Source organism: Fusarium coffeatum (assembly GCF_003316985.1).
Source record: "Fusarium coffeatum strain FIESC_28 chromosome Unknown BRIP53273_contig_54, whole genome shotgun sequence".
Taxonomy (NCBI): domain Eukaryota; kingdom Fungi; phylum Ascomycota; class Sordariomycetes; order Hypocreales; family Nectriaceae; genus Fusarium; species Fusarium coffeatum.
The window spans coordinates 49,050-67,378 of record NW_022157851.1 but is presented as its reverse complement, the minus strand read 5'-3'; the positions used below and the strand labels follow the sequence as shown (position 1 = coordinate 67,378).

General features: G+C 49.9%; 8 protein-coding genes across 8 annotated transcripts; 3 read left to right on the top strand and 5 right to left on the bottom strand.

Moving 5' to 3' along the window:
- Positions 1-1,594: 1,594 nt before the first annotated feature.
- Positions 1,595-4,038, top strand: FIESC28_02473 (uncharacterized protein; the record flags this gene model as incomplete). Its single annotated transcript, XM_031156622.1, has 2 exons — positions 1,595-1,852; positions 1,903-4,038. The coding sequence occupies 2 exons, from the start codon at positions 1,595-1,597 to the stop codon at positions 4,036-4,038; spliced, it is 2,394 nt and encodes a 797-aa protein (XP_031019291.1).
- Positions 4,039-4,283: 245 nt separating this feature from the next.
- On the bottom strand, positions 4,284-5,135 carry FIESC28_02472 (uncharacterized protein; the record flags this gene model as incomplete). The annotated part of the gene is made up of 1 exon (XM_031156621.1): positions 4,284-5,135. One exon carries the CDS (start codon positions 5,133-5,135, stop codon positions 4,284-4,286), a length of 852 nt encoding a protein of 283 aa, XP_031019290.1.
- Positions 5,136-5,479: 344 nt separating this feature from the next.
- Positions 5,480-9,886, bottom strand: FIESC28_02471 (uncharacterized protein; the record flags this gene model as incomplete). The annotated part of the gene is made up of 3 exons (XM_031156620.1): positions 5,480-6,530; positions 6,579-6,796; positions 6,845-9,886. The coding sequence occupies 3 exons, from the start codon at positions 9,884-9,886 to the stop codon at positions 5,480-5,482; spliced, it is 4,311 nt and encodes a 1,436-aa protein (XP_031019289.1).
- An 840-nt stretch (positions 9,887-10,726) lies between these two features.
- FIESC28_02470 (uncharacterized protein) lies at positions 10,727-11,790 on the top strand (the record flags this gene model as incomplete). The annotated part of the gene is made up of 2 exons (XM_031156619.1): positions 10,727-11,263; positions 11,317-11,790. The coding sequence occupies 2 exons, from the start codon at positions 10,727-10,729 to the stop codon at positions 11,788-11,790; spliced, it is 1,011 nt and encodes a 336-aa protein (XP_031019288.1).
- A 1,045-nt stretch (positions 11,791-12,835) lies between these two features.
- On the top strand, positions 12,836-13,376 carry FIESC28_02469 (uncharacterized protein; the record flags this gene model as incomplete). Its single annotated transcript, XM_031156618.1, has 3 exons — positions 12,836-13,115; positions 13,167-13,284; positions 13,334-13,376. 3 exons carry the CDS (start codon positions 12,836-12,838, stop codon positions 13,374-13,376), a joined length of 441 nt encoding a protein of 146 aa, XP_031019287.1.
- Positions 13,377-13,490: 114 nt separating this feature from the next.
- FIESC28_02468 (uncharacterized protein) lies at positions 13,491-15,808 on the bottom strand (the record flags this gene model as incomplete). The annotated part of the gene is made up of 5 exons (XM_031156617.1): positions 13,491-13,999; positions 14,053-14,288; positions 14,810-15,092; positions 15,141-15,257; positions 15,310-15,808. 5 exons carry the CDS (start codon positions 15,806-15,808, stop codon positions 13,491-13,493), a joined length of 1,644 nt encoding a protein of 547 aa, XP_031019286.1.
- A 530-nt stretch (positions 15,809-16,338) lies between these two features.
- Positions 16,339-16,673, bottom strand: FIESC28_02467 (uncharacterized protein; the record flags this gene model as incomplete). The annotated part of the gene is made up of 2 exons (XM_031156616.1): positions 16,339-16,496; positions 16,550-16,673. 2 exons carry the CDS (start codon positions 16,671-16,673, stop codon positions 16,339-16,341), a joined length of 282 nt encoding a protein of 93 aa, XP_031019285.1.
- Positions 16,674-17,307: 634 nt separating this feature from the next.
- On the bottom strand, positions 17,308-18,231 carry FIESC28_02466 (uncharacterized protein; the record flags this gene model as incomplete). The annotated part of the gene is made up of 1 exon (XM_031156615.1): positions 17,308-18,231. The coding sequence occupies one exon, from the start codon at positions 18,229-18,231 to the stop codon at positions 17,308-17,310; it is 924 nt and encodes a 307-aa protein (XP_031019284.1).
- Between the last annotated feature and the right edge of the window lie 98 nt (positions 18,232-18,329).

Below are 18,329 nucleotides of genomic sequence, written 5' to 3'. Positions count from 1 at the left end.
CCTCCATTGTGAATGCATTATCAATTCTCCCTAAACCCTTTTGTGCAGATTGTGTTAAGTTGGTATTGAGGGCCCAAACACCACCACTGGAAGGCCAGCCGACATATAGAACTGATGCATCTCGTTCTTTGTTCCGGTATTTCCGCCCATAGCGTAGTTTGTGGTCAGGATCACGAAACCAATACGCTCCAAGCTGGCGCAATTTGGCGCAGTGTGCTTCCTCATTCTCAGGGTTATCCGGTTTGTCGGATGGCTCGAATCGGTCAATCCCTAAGAACTCAAGCTCCACTACAGAGCAGAGACGCGAGTAGAAACCACCTTTGGCTGGCCATCCGTATACAACGCCGCCTACACTACCGCCAAATGAGGATCTGGGAAACCATGTGAAGCCAAAGTCACCGTTCCACCCGCCTTCTGTCAGCATTGGGGAAATCTCTCGGTTTGATGAAGGAAAGAGAAGTTCTTGTCCAGGTTCGTGAATAGCGTAAGAGAATTTGAGAAGAAAGGATATTAACATAAACAAGGCGTGTGTGAACATTGAATCAGGTTGTTGATGAGATGAGGAGATAACATATGCAAGAGTTCCATTGCTGATACTCAAAGAGGGGTAAATATATTCTCTAGGAACATCAGAAAATCCAGTCCCGGAGTTACGTCACAATATGTTATCTTTATCTCGTTGGTAGTGGCTATGTTGGTTATGCTTGAACTTCCAAGAAGTAGTGAATGTTTCTAGAAATAGAATGGCAAGGCAGACAAGTAATAGGAAAAAGAAAACATGGCATGACTACTGGTTAAATTGAATTAATCAGATTATTCAGAACTAACGTTACTGCCAAGCCGGTGTTGGTTATGCTCTTCAAGAAGCAGCGAGTCAAATTACCTTCCGCTTCCCCGCCCGACCCTTTGAGGATCTGCCTTTCGAAAAGAACAAAAAGGAAAAGGGACTTTAACGAAAGCTTCATCTGCTGAATGCAAACCATTGACTCAAGAAGAATGTAACGGAGAGTTAAACTTTGTTCTATTTGCTTTGTGGAAAGCTGTGAAGGGAACAAAACGTCTCTATTGAAATGCGAAGTTCAGTTCACTGCAGCATATTGTCTTGTCACACTGACTTGTGCAAAAAGCTTATAGTTTGCTGTCGAATATATATTCGGAACTCGGATGTTTTACGAAATCACAGGTCCCACAATTTAGGAAAAAGCCGACGGAAGAGATCTGAGAGTTGATGGTTGCATTAAAAATCTTAGTCCAAGCTCCAATCGAAGTTGTCGTTCAACGGCCAAGTCCTCGTACAACCTCGTTTAGCCTCGCTCCACCTCGCTCCGTCTCGTTTATCGTCAACACCAACCACGGTAGATGCCGAAATCCCCATACATTCGTGGCAATTCTGCATCATGATCAAGATGCCAAGATCTATCAACGTCAATTCGAGGCTGAGTTGAAATTAACTATCCACTTGAACGTTTTCTGTCAAGATCATCCGAGGTATATATATGTCGTGTCGCAGAAGGTTGATGATGGATAGTAATACACTCGTTTCTTCAATTGCACTCTACTTCGTTGACTCTCATTAATTCTTCAATTTCTCGCTATGGTTCGTTCTTTCGCGGTAGCTTTGCTACTGCACACCACCCTTGTTCTTTCCAAAGCAACCAAGAACCCGATCATCTACGCCAACAATGACACTATTACTCTTTCGTCCAATGGTTCCAAGGCTGATATCGTAGTTCTCGACTACGGCTACAGCGTCGAAGGCCATCCCACCTTTGAAGTTGTTTCCCGCTCAGGCGACACCTCTGGATTCGAGCTCACATTCGCCGAGTCCAAGGCCGCCCTAAATGCCTACATGGTAAGTCACCAAGATATTCCAACTAACTTCTCAGCTAACACACAGTACAGAGCGACGGCCCTCTTCCTCTCGCCGCAGCAATGGAAACCTATCGCGTGAACAAATACAACATCTCCACGCCCGGTCTCACCACCAACCGTCTAATCCAAGGCGCCTTCCGCTACCAAAAACTCAGCCTTTCATCAGCCGGTGACCTTAAGCTCCGACGCATCGGCGTGAAGCCAACCGTTCACACCACCCCTCTTACGGAACTTCCTGGATCTTTCGAATGCTCTGACGCCGATCTCACTCGTATTTGGCATACCGGCGCTCGAACTGCTCAACTTACCGAAATCCCTAAGGATACTGTTCCTGACTTTTGGCAAGTTACTGACGAGGGTTCTTTGGTCGAGAGCGCGGCTCCTCAGGCGTTGAGCGGTGCTGGTGTTGCGCAGGCTACCAGTTATGAGGTTGACTTTGAGGTTAACCCTTTGACCGGAGAGTTCGTCTTTTCTGTTTTATCTGATACGTTGAACGACGCTGTTTTGATCACCTGCAATGTTGAAACTGGTGTCATTTCAACGAGCACTTCTGCTTCTGGCACGATTCCCAAGGCTGCCAACGTCACGGTCGGAGAGTGGCTCTCTGTCCATGCCAGAGTCAACATGACGGATATTCGAGTGTCTATCAACAACCAGACCGCTCTCAACTTCATTCAAACCGACAAATTCTACGGTTCCTTTGGTCTCGGTGCACCACTCGGTCACTCAGCTTACTACCGCAACCTCCGCGCCACAACCCTCGAAGGCGAAGAGATCTACTCTTCCAGTCTCACAGACCGATCTTTCCTCGATGACTTCCTCATGGGTAACAACCCTCTCGACACAATCGTCGACGGATCACGACGAGATCGCATCGCCTATGCAGGAGATCTCGACATCGCAATCTCATCCACCTTCGCTAGTACCTATGGAAAGTCCTTTGTCGAAGGATCTCTCGATCTTGTAGGATCATACCAGACAACAGCTGGCTTCTGGATTCCCAATGCCAAGATTCAACAAGCACCTCTCCCTGCACCTCTGCCTGTCAACATCACCGGTCTTATCGGCTATTCCTTCAACTTGCTCAACGGCCTGGCTACCAACTACGAAGTCCTCGGCAACGTGTCATTTGCCAAGGAATGGGCACCTCGTGCCGTCCAAATGCTGGACTGGGCTCACGAGCAGCTTGTCGGTGGCCTTTTCACTATCGATGATCCTTCTCTCACCGGGGATTGGAACTATTACGATCCTCCTCAGACGGGCGCTAGTACCAAGTTCAACGCCCTGTACGCTTATTCTCTGCAGCAAACCGAGAAGCTTCTCAAGGCTGGTGGTGTGAACACAGGCAAGTACCAGTCTCGTCTTAAGAAGCTTCGCAAGGCTGTTCACAAGCAGCTTTGGAACGAGACTATGGGTGCATACGTCCTCAGCAATGAGATCACCACTGGTTTCTCTCAAGATGCGAACGCTCTTGCTATCTTGGCTGGTATTCCCCAAGCCAATGGCGTTTCAGCGAAGTCTTTGCTGTCTACCATGGAAGCAGAGCTTCAACTCCTCGCTGGACCCCTCGCTTTCAGCAACAGCACTGCTGAGTCTGGCTTTGCCCAGAAGATCAGCCCCTTCTCTTCAGCATACCACCTCCGTGCTGCCTTCGAGTCCGCTGACGAACACGCCATCCGTCTCCTTCTCAAGACCCTCTGGGCACCAATGGCAAACCCCTCCAACGCCAACTACACCAACACTTTCTGGGAGACCCTCGAAGCCGACGGTACACCCGGTCTGGGAATTATGACCTCCCTCTGCCACGGATGGGCCGCCGGTCCTACCGCTGAACTCAGCAAGCATGTTCTCGGCGTTCAGCCCACCAAGGCTGGGTTTTCCGAATGGAAGGTTCAGCCTATGCTTCTTGGACTTGAGTGGGCAAAGGGTCGTGTTCCTACTGAGAAGGGTACTATTGAGGTTGAGTGGAAGCTTGTCTCTGATCTTTTGTATATGAAGGTTCAGGTTGTGGGTGATAAGGGAACTAAGGGAACTATTTATCTCCCTGAGAATCTTCCTGTTGCTGTGAAGGATAGTGTTTTCGAGGTCAATGGGAAGACTGTTAAGAAGACTAGCTTCTCTGTCAAGAAGGGTGAACAGATTGAGATTGTTCAGACCAGGAGATAGAATAGGTGATCATCTTGTCTCATCAAGGCCCTGTTACCAGCCCTCTCTTGGTCGTTGTAATCTGCCAACGCCCTGATGAAGCCATCTGTGGCCTTGTTAGTTGGCATCAGGATACGCATTTGCCCCGGCTTACTAGGTAAACTTGAGAAATCTAGTTTAATGATATGTAGATAGATAGATATTACAGAAGATAGTCCAGTCTTGCAACTGCCATTTCTTCGGCCCACGTCGCATCAACCATATTCTCAATCAGCAGGTTCCCACCCATAACTTCTATCTAGACCGGGTCCATCTCCTTCAGATTCTGCCAAAAACTCCATCCACTCATTAACAGCCTCGGTAGCACGCTCCACATCAAATGCACCCGGCCACCCATGATCGCGATAAATCTGCCTCAGATACTGGATATCCAAGTCCGTTCCCCAGTCCTCCGTCTGTGCATCAACTTCCATCCTAGCAATCCTCCCCTCACGCTCAGGTACGTGCTCCACCTCTCTAGTAATCCTTCCCTTTCCAGGAATAAGTTTCAGAGATCTATACTCCTCCTTGAGCTTTTCAAAGAATTCCTCCACTGGCACTGAACTCAGCATGTCAGCCCTGTTCATATCCTCAATGATTTCGCAATCGTTGACAAGCAGATAAAAAGTCCGACCGTAACTCTCAAAGCCTAGAGAAAAACAGAACACGTCGCTAGGGTCCTGTTTGTCTTCGGTAGACCAGAATTCCTGATCCATGGCATCATATTCTTTATGGTATTTTATATCCTCCTGGGTATAGGCTGTGAGATCTAAAGGTCTGGACTTATAGTGGATATGATCTCGACATTCATTGCTGAAGTAGGGCAAATGACGGATGACTTCAATGGCGTAGTCTGATTTGAAGTGATTGTATGATTCGGGTGTAATATGTGGCCAGCCGTTGGGTGGAGGGATTTTGAGATGAGCTTTGTTGAAATGGAGGGTTGTCAAGAAAGTGTAAAAGTCGAGGAATAGCGCGCCGAGTTCTTGGGGTGTTAGACGTGGCTCCGCTTCTTCCGATGAATAGTCGGATTCATCATCGGATGGAGGTGGTGTAGGTAAGTCGTCGTGATCAGACATTGTGATGAGAGCCCGTGGTGAAAATGTTGATGGTCCGAGGATGGGAGAGGAAGGCGCATTTATATCTCAATTGCGACGTCTTCTGCCTGGAACCGTACATGCCCGAGCGCGCTGCTGCCTTCAGTGCTTACAGGGGAGATCTATTAGCGCCTCGTCGCTGCTGAATGTCACTGGAGGAAATTGGGTAATTAGCGCTCGCTTACAGGGGCCAAATGCGACATGCGACGATGGAACCAACAGAGCGACAGACACATTGCAGGACAAACAATATTAACTGATCAAAAATTCATTATCCAAAACTCATAAACTCTATCCTATCCTAAACGCCAATCCCAAGATCCCTCCTAGATACCGCTATTAGGATCAATCTTAGCCGTAATACAATTATTCTCAACCCAACCACCCTGCTTCCCTCCCTTGGCCGAACAATTACAAGAATCAATCGGCACCTTCATATACCGCATACACTCATCATAATCCGCCTTCCACAAACATCCTTCATTCACCGAGAACAGCAACTTAAAGTGATATCCAGTGGAAGGCGTCTTTTTACCTTCGAGCTTGTCGTTACTCCAATAGTATCCGTTATCCTTGTTCTTGCTCACCACGTCCCGACAGAAAGACTCGGCGGCGTAGGTGATGGCTTCGTAGTTGGACTTTTGTCCTGAGCCGTAGCAGTGCTTGATGTTCTGGCTTGCGTCGGGGGAGTCTAGCGTTGGGGTGGGGCTGGGTGTTGTGCTGGTTGTTTTGGTGTTTACCCATGAGGCGCATTCTGAGTTGGTTACGCAGGCGTCACCGTGCTGGCCTGTACCGAGATTACATTGGGTGTATGTCGCGGTAGAAGCACAAGAGCTGCCATCAGGTGTTGAGATAGACAGAGCAGGGGCGTTGGTAAGAGTAGGAAGATCCGTCAGTTTGATGGGAGCTTGAGTGGTAGTAGTAACCTTATCCTCATCGTCAGAAGTAGCCCTGGTAGATGTCGCAAAGGTAGTAGACTCCGCAGACGTAGTAGTCTCCGAATCAAGAGGACGATCACACGAAAGACCCGAGCTTCCATCTCGCTTCTGAACATACGACCAATCCCAAGCTGGCTCAGGAATCTCCCAAGAGCGAGTAGCAGAGTTCATGTTGTTGAAGCGTCTGTTGAAACTAGCGAGATCCGTTTTCCAAACCGCGGGATCCTGGCCCTTGATCTTGGCAGCAGCAGCCAAGTCCGTCTTCAACTTGGCGAGAAGCTTCGTCTTCGCATTTACAACCTCGTTGTTCAGCGACCAGGCGTCAGTTCCCTTGAAGCGGGTCTGCATGAAGGTCTTGTACCGGTCGGCGAAGGACCAGAGGTTGTTCTTGACTGCGGCATCGTTCTTGCAGCCCTTGGCGTCGTCGTCGATGTCCTTTCTATATACAAGTTAGAACAAGGTCTCAGCAAGAAGGGTTTGTACATACAGTCGTGCGTAGATTCGTGTGTTCTGTCGGACCATGGCTTCGATGGCCTCTGGAGCGCTGAACATCTCAATACCAATGGCCATCCTCTCGAGTAGGTCAAGCTTCTTCTCGATTCTGTCATAAGCTGTCGTGTCCTGGGTGGAAGCCTTGACATCCTTGTTCTTGTTAGTCCACGAATTGGCCTGATCCCTGACCACAGTAGGAGAGGCGACGAAACCCTAGAATTTGTTAACATGACTTCACCAAGAAGCGGATTAGTATCTTACCTTTGCATCGCCGTTCGTCCATTGATCCATACCGATAAAGTCATCCAGATACATGGCATCGGTGACCATAACTTTATCAGCAGTATTCTCCACGGATCCAGGATAAGCATCAAAGACCTTCTGGAGAAGGTTATTTTTGCTGTTCTGGCCAGCACCGCCGTAGTACTCCATATCCTGACAATTGATCTTGTTGCGAGAGCCACCGGTGGTAGCACCCTTGACAGCAGGGGCGTTCTTGTCGATGATCGCCCTGAAGAAGTCCAACAGCATACTCTTCTCGTAGACATGATCAATAGAAGGTCTATCGCTCCCCTTCTGGATATCACCAGAGAAATCGGCAAGGTATGTCGCAGCGTCTAGGTTACCCCGCAGAAGAGGTAGGCACTGAGCGTCGATGGTAGTGAGCCACCACCTCTTAATGGCTTGAAGAGGGGAGTTCTTGGGGAGAATGTCACCCTCGTTCTTCAAGACAGTAGCTCCACCTGGATACTCGGGGAACTCGGGCATGACAGCCAACTTACAGCCACCCACGTTAGGAGGAGCCTTTCTGGGACCTCGTTTCTCAAGACCGATAGCTCGTCGCTCAAGAATCTCGGGATCGGCTTCGGACACTAGCTTGCGCTTACACGTCGAACAGCTCTCGTCCGAAGGCCCACAGGCAGCGGCTGATGAGGTGGTGGTGGTTCCAGTAACGCTGCAGCCGGTGTGGGTAGCTGTGCAGGTTGTAGAGCATTCGGGGGTGATTGTGGCGCCAGCTGGGCCGGTGTAGGTAGTGCAGGCGACGAAGCAGTCGGTAACGGTGGCGGTCTCGGTACAAGATGTGGCGGTAGAAGTAGGCTCGTCGTCATCATCTTCATCCTCATCCTCGTTGTCATTGTTGTCGCCATTGTTACCACCGCCACTGCTGCCACCGCCGCTGCCACCTGGACCGTTACCTCCACCGCCGATGATACCACCACCACCATTGTCATCGTCGTCGTCATCATCATCATCATTGTTGCCGCCGCCGCCTCCACCATTGTCATCATTATCGTCATTGTCGTCGTCGTCCTCATTGTTACCACCACCACCGTTGTCTCCACCGTCATCATCGCCGTCATCACCATTACCACCGCCAGTGCCAGGAGCGGCGGTAGTAGTAACAGGAGCAGGGTTCAGAGTGACACCTGGACCATCAACGGGCGCAGTGGTAACAGGAGCGTCATTACCAGCGTCGGTGGTGGGAACAGCTTCAACGGTAGAAGGGCCGTTGTTGTCTTCGGCAGGCTCGGTAGTGGCAGGAGGAGCATCATCAGTCTCAGAAGGTTGGTCTCCGTTGACAGAAGTCTCATTCTCGACGGGAGGAGTGTTGTCAGGGCCTGGAGCCGTAGTCTCGTCGGCATCATTGTCGGGAGAGCCGGCGGTAGTCTCATCAGGGTTGCCAGGAGCCCCAGCAGTGGTCTCAGAGTCCGCAGGCGCGGTGTTGTCTGGAACAGCGACAGTGGTTTCATCAGCACCGCTACCAGGCGAGCCAGCAGTGGTCTCATCAGGGTTTGTGGGAGCACCAGTAGGAACACCGTTCTCATCAGAAGAGACAGGCTCAGGCTGACCAGGAGCACCGGTGGTCTCAGGCGAGTCGCCACCAGGAGCCTGAGTAGTCTGATCACCGTTACTGGGGACATCAGATTGCTCAGGTACGGCACCAGTAGTCTCAGATCCGTCACCATTGCCGGCACCGGGAGCTTCAGTGTTGTCACTTACAGCACCGGTGGTGACAGGAGAGGAACCATCATCGGGGCCAGGAGCGCCAGCAGAGGTCTCTTGACCTCCAGGAACGTTGGTCTGGTCGGGTGAGTCTGGAGAGCCAGTCTCACCAGAGCCAGCAGTAGTAGCATCAGGCTGTCCCTGGGTGACATCGGGGGAGTCGGTGGAGTCACCGTTTCCGGGAACAGCACCGGTAGGAACGGCACCATCAACGGTGGTCTCGCCGCTGCCGTTGCCATTACCACTGCCGTTTCCGTTGTCTTCAGAGCCGGGTGTCTCTACAGGAGAGTCGGTAGAGTCACCACTGCCTGGAGTGCCTTGGGTGGGAACGGCGCCATCGACAGTAGTCTGGTTGCTGCCGTTGCCGCCGTTTCCATCGCCATTGTTGTCACCAGAGCCGGAGCCAGGTGTTTCACCAGGGACGTCAGTGCCGGTCTGAGTAGCAGCGACACCATCAGCGAGGCTGGAGCCATCAGAGGAAGGAGATCCACCGTTACCGTTGCCACTGCCATTGCCGGCATCACCGGTAGGCTGACCATTGGCACCAGTCTCGGGGAGCTGAGTAGCATCACCATTGTCATTGCCGTTGCCAGAGCCCGAGCCAGTGCCGGGAGTCTGGGTAGCGTCACCGCCAACACCAGGAGCAGTGGCATCACCACCAGCACCCTCAGTAGCATCGCCAGTCTGAGGGAGCGCAATGGCGTCACTACCGGCCTCGGTACCGGTTCGGGTGGCAGCGACACCATCAGCCAAGCTGGATCCATCTGAAGAAGGAGATCCATTACTGCCGTTGCCGGGGCCGGAGCCGCTACCGTTGTCGCCATCGTCAGGCTGACTAGGTGAGTCGGTAGCGACACCATCGGCGCCAGTGGGTGATCCAGAGACACCGACACCGTCAGCATCAGAAGCTTGACTAGCCTCTGGTACTCTGGTAGTCTCATCAGGAGAGACAGGATCGGCGGTCACATCGCTTTGGGGAAGGCCAGTGGTCTGAGTACCTGAACCTTGTGTGAAGGTAGGCACTGGGCCTTCCTCATCATCACCGGAACCAGACCCTTCCCCGGAGCCAGAGCCGGAACCGGAGCCGGAGCCATGTGTCTCAACAGCACCCGGTTCTGTAGAAGCGATCAAAGTTGCAGCCTCTGAAGAAGGAAGATCATAATCATTGGAAGGAGGAGGAGCATAATTGTTTGGTGGAGGGGGAGGGTAGTAACTATTGCCGGAAAGATCTCTCGCGGGCTTGCAAGGACTGCCCAGAGCGCCTGCGCTCCAGAGAGCCAAGAGCAAAGAACGTTTCATTTTGAAGTAAAAAGAATGTATGAGTCAAGAAAGAATGACTTGAGTAAGGGACTCAATAGAGAAAAGACTGTACTTCGAATGAATGTGATGTCGCAAATTGAGGGCGTTTCTATGTCTATAATATACAACATCGGGACTTTAGAAAATACACCGACATCCTGGATGAATTGCAACACCAGCATTTAGTCGCATCCTTGACCATGTCGGCATCGCCATGTTGGAAAGATCGTAAGCAGGTCTATTCACGGGAGATGAGCGGATCAGCGGAGCCATCCACTCTACAGTTATCTCAAGGCTGTATTCTAGAAGAGCACCAGTAACGGATATGAAAATCCGATACTGAGTGTCACTGCATGAATACAGTCAGCTCTAGGATTCAGTCCCACCACGTCTCGTTTTGAAACGAGGCTCTGAGATTAGAGGGGACAATAGAAATCCTTCAGAAGGAATCTAGCGCTAAACTAATCCTGCTTCAGTGTAGTCGCGCGCGCCAATGTCATCATGGTGGATGTGACTAGCATGCGGTGAGCCAGTAGTCAGCCCTAGCGGGCATATCCGATTTAAGGGTCCTACATCCACCCTCAACTCTGCGTGCGTTTATCGTAGATCTTTTCACTTTGTTTCACATATACCGTCTTGTCCTTTTTGTGAGACGTGCGCACTAGGTCTTTCCTTGCACCGCAGTTCAGCGGCTCGGAATTTTCGCAAAGCAGGTTTCTTTGTTGCATCATAGGAAAGGTCAATCGCCCCCACTTCCATCCTTTGTCCTTTCCAGGCCAGCCAGGATACCATTCTCTCCCAAACACCATTCTTCTCACATCGATCCCAACATCATCAATCATGTCTCAGAACCCAGAATATGTGTATTGCACCATCTGTGGTATGCTCCTTGAGGACGACTGCATCGTTCTACGAGGCCCCCACTGGCCAGACGCCAACGCTCGCACAGTCACCGACCAAGAAATAACCCGCTACACGGGCGAAGCAGACAGCTGCTACGGTAAAATCCACATCCTACCCGACCGTGAGCGCATCTACCCTCAAGAAACAACCGACGAGGATGACGAGCATGTCGGGGACGGCCCTTCTGCCAAGATGTACCATGGCATCCACCCAGCCTGCGAAGATCTCGCCAATCGCGTCATCGCAACCTCTCCCAATGCTAAAATTAGTGGCGTCGGGGATTTGTTCCTGACGCTTGAGCGACGCTGTGCAAGTTATCACTCTCAGAATGGACGTCAGAGGTCGCTTCGGAGGCGTAGGGATGATAATTTTGTTCCCCCCATTTTCAACGAAGACAAGAATGCCTTCACATACGATGGATATTACGTTCCGGTGAATTGTATCGACCAATGGGGTGATGAATGGGCAGGATGGGTAAGTTCAGCCCCCCACACTGTTGATCTACATATGTACTAACAGTATCACAGTGGGATGAGGATCCCGTCAACATCCCTGACCTTACCACCCGTCTCATCTCCAACCTCGAGAAGGCACCCGAGTCGAGCAGCAGTCAGAAACCCATGGATGATACCCCCAATGAGATCAACGACCACATCCGCGGTTTTGTGCAAGGTCCCCTTCCGTTGGAATGCACCTACCTAATGCCTCAATCCCAATGGGCAGAAGTTTTCTTCCGTATTCCTTTCCTGTGGGATCTTGACATGGAGATCATCCGCGAGAAGACAGGTTCCAGCAAGGAAGATCTCGAGAAGTGGAACTGGGAGAAACTCACTCGGCAGATCATGTGCCCTGTGCCATCCATGGCCGATGCTGAGGATGAGGAGGATGCGTGGGATCATTCCAAGGTTGGACTTGAGGATATCCCGGGTGGGTTGACCAATCGGCGACGGATTTGGCAGGTTCTCGAAGAAATGCGCCCGGAGACTGAACTACGGGGTTAGGTTTGAAGTAGATTGACGCTGAGAATGTGAACACGGGGTTACGGGTTGTACACATGGGCAGGGTAGGAGGATTCTGTGTATCTGCATTAGTGATACTCAGCCCCACGGGAAAAACTACAGATTGTAGAGAACAGATTAAACCTTACGCAGCTTATACACAGTTGACATTTGCTATCCATAGGATTCCGTCTTGCTTAGGCTCAGTTGAACAAAATGGTGTTGCTACGCATGTCGTGACCCACAATGCTGTTCTAAGATACAAGGAGGCATTCAGCAAAACACTGAACTATTAACACGATTATTTATTCTCACGCTTGTTTCATTCGAGTCTTGTAAGGCAAAAACGCAGATGTCGTGGTGATACTACACTGTATGCTCTCCACGGCCAAATCCGCTGGCCCCTCTATTCAACTTGTTACCACGATGCCGCCCCCAATCGACCAGGTTCATCCCAACTCTCCAAATCCCATACTCCGCCATCGTCAGCTCAATGCTCATCGAGAACTTTTGATCTGCAGTCATCCCAAGGCTGAAACACCTCCACCTGTCAGGATAAACCTAGTTCTCTATCACAACGGCGTTCAAAACAGCGCTGCCTTAGGGCGTTAGAAGAATTGGGCATAAGAGACGAAATAATTTGGTCGCATTGTGCTAGCTTAGACTAGCAGTTAGGCTACTTTATTTTGGTAGCCTAAGCCTTAGAGGACGATTCTTCTGTTACCCACCTGCGCTGTAAAATCTAGACAGCGATTGACCAGGGCGCAATACCACGTCGGCCCCCAAATCCTTCCGATCAAGTTGAAACAGCGGAAATGAGCGACAGCGCTGCATTGTTCCCTAACGGCACGGAGCATTTAATTGTGGAAACAACCTTGTTTCATGATCGACGGGTGGAGACTCGTTTAATTAGCCCCATGTCAGCTTATCGACTTGGCTCCATACCCTGGCTTACATCTGGACAGCAGCATATTATATCCAGCATGGCTCGCAAAAAGACATATCGTGTAATTGACTCACTACGCTCTTTACCTGACAAATCCTCAAAATGGTTCCTTCATGGATTCTTCTTTTCGGTCTTTCCCTCATCGCCCCCACGCTCGCAGATGAATGCCAGCCCGAAACATGGCGAATGGCAGCACTTTCCAGCTCAGGCAGTATAAACTGTCGCATGAGCGAAGTCAGTGGTGCCAAAGTCGATCCCAAGACTTGTGCCACCTTGGCCAAGAAATGGGATATTTCTGTTGAGAAGTTTTACGAGTTGAATCCCCGCCTTGAGGATTCTTGCGAGAATGTCCGTCCCAAGATTCGATACTGCGTTGATGGATGTAAGTCATCCGAGTGAGGGGATGGGGTGTGTACTGACGTGATATGGGTAGTTGTTGAGCCTCTTCGTGCTTATGATGGCATGTGCGGACCTCAGAATAAGAACGCTACTTGTGTCGGAACGGATAAGCAGTGCTGCAATAAGAAGACTTGGACTTGTGGTGACAGCGAGTGTGTTACGATCTCTCTCCCCATTTTTCCTATCGCTAACATCTTACAGGGAGGACTGTACTGTGAACTGCTACGAGGGAAACTGTTACTAAGTTAGATGGGATATCGGAGTTTTGGATAATCTTTTCTTGATGTAGTTTGCTGATTAATGAGGCTTGTTTATCTGAATTCTTGTTATCGCTGAATATAAACTGACCATACAATCGCTATTGCCCGATCCTGTGACGAGTCACCAAATTAGCCCTCACACGGGCGCATGTGATCATGAGCTCTTCGACGCTTAAAAGGGGGAACTGCACTCCAAGTATTTCCAATTGCCGACACCAGGAAAACATGAACCATATTTCAAAACATCTCATGGAGTAATCCAATGGACTGCGACCCCCATTATCTTTAGCAAGATAATCGGGCTTCCCAATGCTGAGTAGCCAATAAGCAATCACGATGTGGCCGTGTTCGGACGCATACGAGAGAGGTGTACGTCCCTGATCGTCCTTGGAATCGAAGATGTTCTGTATCTCGATCCGGGTGAGCAGATAGTGGACAGTCCAGACTGTTCCCGCACGACAGGCAGCGTGGAGCGGTGTCCCGCCCGAATCGCGGGGATCGCTGAACGTAATAAATTGTTTGGCGCTATCGGCGATGGCGATGAAGATGTGGAGGGTTTCGTCGGTGGCGGCGGCCCTGTTGAGAGGTCCCGGCATGTTCGGTGGCCCTGGTTATCGCAGACGGTTAATAAGTGAAAGCGATGGTGATGGAATGACTTACCGATGGTCCAGTCGAAGAACCTGCGCTGTGCATCGACGAGGACTCTGACAATGCCGATATTCCACTTCTCTGTGATAGCCGCGGACAAGAGCCTAGACCCCAAACCGTTTGAGTTGAGCTCGTCGTATAGGTGAATGAGAGAGTAGAAGTCGTCTTTGTTACCCGATTTCCCGACTTTCAGGATATGTTCCTCCAGGGGATCCACGCCGTGGCCGGTAAGGTTAGCACGGCGATCACTCTAATCATTCCGGTGCCTTTCGTCATGGCGGCGCGTCAATTCTTGCCGATTGGTCGATTGCGGGTCTGACATTTTGATAATTGTAGATAGATGCTGATAAGCTTAGCGTGCTGATGATGTTTGATGTTGATGAAGGAAGAAAGAAAAGAAGGGCTGGTGTTGTGGTGACGGGATGTGCCTTGATAACCACCGTCGCGCCTGCCTCTTGGACCAGGCAGCAGGGTCCATGACATAAGAATGAGCCCCCGACAGCATAAGAGACGAAATAATTTAATCACCTGATTCCAGCTTAGGCTAGCATTTAGGCTACTTTATTTCTGTAGCCCAAGTCTTAGAGGATATTTCGTCTGACACCAACCTGCTAGGGCTGTACTTGAGACTTGACATTCGATACAAAACATGCAAACTCCAATTGTGTTGATTTGAATTGTACGACGTGATGACTGACCTTCAAAAACCTTAAATAGACATGCAAACTCCATCAATTACCCAGTCTTTCCATCCAGACCTCGGACTTACTTCACCTCATCATGCTCCAACCCAGCCTCCTTCGCCTTCTTATCCGCCAACTCACACAAATAAGCAAACTCCTCGCCACTGACTTTACTCACACTCAGTCTCGACTGCTTAAGTAACTGCATCGTTTCGAGTGGACCACCCGCCTTGCCTAGCTCTTTCAATTCCTTGAGACCGATGGGAACGGCGAACTTTTTGCGGAATTCGACGTGGACTAAGTCCCAGATTGGTTTTTCTTTGCTAGATTTGGGGTCGTAGTATGGTGCGCTTTTGTCGCGGGCGGTGCCTGAGACTGTTAGTAGATGAGACTGAGGGTGGGTGAGGGAGGACGTACGGTCTTCGGAGTATTCTTTTACGATTTCCATTATACCGACGATACCTGGTTCTTTGCAGTTACTTGCGTAGAAGAAGGCTAGATCACCAGCATTCATCTGTCTCATATTATTCCTCGCTACCAAAGTCAGTCTTCACTCTCACGCACATCCTCAAGTCAAGTGACTCACCAGCATAAGCTCGAATGCCGTCCCACCCTTCAGGTTCTGTTTTGGCCTTGAGATCATCGATTGAAAACTTGACATCGACTCCGTTTTCGATACGGGTCTCTGGTTCGGCTTTCATGAGCCAGTACCATTTTCCGTCGTGCCTCTCGCAATTGGGGTTTGTTGTTGGGATTTCTGGGGATGGGGACAGAGAGCGTGAGCCAGCGTCAGAATCTTGTTTCTTTGCAGCCTTCTTTGGTTTGGTTTCCTTTGGTTCTGATTTGGTGGCTTTTGGTGCCGGGCTGCTCTTCTTGGGTGTGGGTTTGGCTTGTTTGGGTGAAGGCTTGGGCTTGTCATCTTTCTTCACTGCTGGCTTTGATGTCTTCTTTGGTGGGCTCTTCTTGGTGATAGGGACAGGTTCAGACTCAGGTTCTGGCTGGCTTTTGGATGCGTTTCTCAAAGATCTTCGCTTTGGGACAACATCTTCGGAAGATTCCCGGGCACTTCTCTTTCTTGGAGGCATGGTTGATGTGGTGTTTTGTGCTGTGATGTGAATTGTTGAGATGCGAAATGCTGGTAGTTGCTCTAAGGAGTACAGAGGACCGACCAAACACGCGACGCGTTCAAGTGAGGCTGGTGAGCGGATCAGCCACAATCGACGTTACTGAGCCACACTTTGGGTGATGAGGAACGGGTGCAGGGTAAAGCGACGCTCTCCCAACACGACGTTGGCAGTTCTCTGCAACTATTGATTGCGAAATGGTATTACACTTTAATACTGGGATCAACACAATTGACCTAATTTTCCTCTTTCCCCAAATACTATGCTCGTTCCCCTTTCATTCCTAGACATTGTATAATTATTATGTTTGACGTGATCTTGTTTTGCATCCAGTTTGCGTCGGGCGGTCGCACATGAGGTCACAGCTATCAAAAAGACACAACACTATAAAAGTCATAATCTCATGAATTAATCTCTAAATCAGATCCCAAATAAAACGCCAAAACAATATTCGACCGAAATTTATCACTCAGTCGCCCAATCTTGTCCCCTCAAAAAGCTGTCCACCACAGTGTCTCACTCTTAACCCACTCATCCGTCCTATTCCCACGCTCCTTGATCTCATTCAAACTCTCCACCGCGCGCTCATGCTGAGCTTTTGCATATGTGTATTGTTGTCGCATCATATAATATGTCATATAATATGTAGCTATTCATTTATTAGTCGGATAGAATTGAAGATGTAGGGACTGTGGTGCGTACCTGCTGCTGTTGCGACGAGTGCTGCTGTGGGTAATGATTTAGCGGCCCTGGCAGTAAATCTGGGGGCTGCTGGCTTTGGGAAGTCAAAGCGGGGAAGAGCTGATCCGCATGAATTTGTTGTCATTTTGGTTGTTTGTGTAATTGTTGAGCAATTGAAGTTGTTTGTTGTGATGTAGTTGCTTGATATGAATGTTGATACTGAATACAATTGAACGGTGGTGATCAATTCATTTATATTCTCTGGTGTTCGGATTCTCCCGCTACTTGATCATGTCATATTAGCTCACGGGCAGTTTACAGTGGGTCACCTCGAACGGTCGCTCTGCTGAACGTGGCGTGATTCAACTGCTGACATTCCCCGGGACAAAACACGGCCTCCAAACCGGGTGATGTTGGTCTGAGGTCGCTTTTAAAGTTGCTCGTCATTTGTTTTAAGTTTGGCAGGCAGATCGTAGATCTATAAAATGTGGCGTGGTGCTATCGCGAAATTTCCCGGCGCGGAGAACTGCGACACTTCAATTGAGACTCGCCGCTCTTGGTGTCTTGTCGCGAAGCCATGAGATGGATCAGATCATGCAGGATCAGAGCAACAGCGAGCGACTCAATTGGAGCACATTTACGCGTTTAGAAGTAATTATTACCATGAAAATGATTGACTCTAACTAAAGCTTAGATGATTGATGGGGAAATGACTATACAATTAAATGATTGGCCCAAATGGCATCTCGAATGACCTCTCAGCTCAACACAACCAATGTCTACTCCATATGCTTTGCAAACCACTCCAAAAACACATCCGGATTCTCCTGAAAGTACGTATACCCCTTCGCCCTAACCGTACCCTCCACCCAAAGCAACTTCTTATCCTCCACACCAAGTCCATCATACATAGTCTGCACATCCTCCTCCTTTGTCAAAACATCATCCTTCACCGAATAAATAAACGTCGGAACCTTGACACTCCCCATAACAGGAATAGGCGACATTTCATCAATGTCGAAACTCGTCTCCATTTTGATCATCGTGTTGACTTGGTCGAATTTGTCGTCCAGGCCATACATGCCCAGTGCTTTCTCGACGAAGCAGCGGTAGGAGAGAGGTTCGGGGACGAGAAGACAACGGATGTCTGAGAAGATTTCGGGGCGACGGTCCATGGCGAAGAATGTGGCGATACCGCCTAGACAGCGACTGAATAATCCGACCGTCATATCTTTGAGATCATCTCGACTCTTCACATACTGCATCGCCCCAACAACATCCCTACTCTCCAACCGACCATTCCCGGTAACACCACCATTAGCACTCCCACTCATCCCCGAGTTCCTCATATCATACGTGAGGACATTATACCCCGCATCATGCAAGATCTTCAAGTCCGGAATAAAATTCAACTCAAAGTTATTGCCAGTGGCGTCACCACCGAGAAATGCCTTCCATGGCTCAATATGTAGGGGATAGCCGGAGCGGGTGCAGCGGAGAGGATGGTTGGCGATTATAAGCTTGGTGGAGCCGGGGCAGGGAATGTACCATGCTTCGAGGGGTATGCCATCTTCGGAGGGGAAGAAGACGTCCGTGTAGGATAGACCGGCTTCGCTGGGACGGTGGAGGATTGGGCTTGGGATCTTGTTACGGAGGGGGGCGACGAGACTTTGTAGGACGCCTTGGGTTTCTTCGGGAGTCATGGTGAGGATGGAGATTGAGTAAGTGATGAATGAGTATTGTCAAGTAAGTTGTACGCCTTGATTGTTGGGAATTCAAAAAGTTTACTGTCATAATTGAT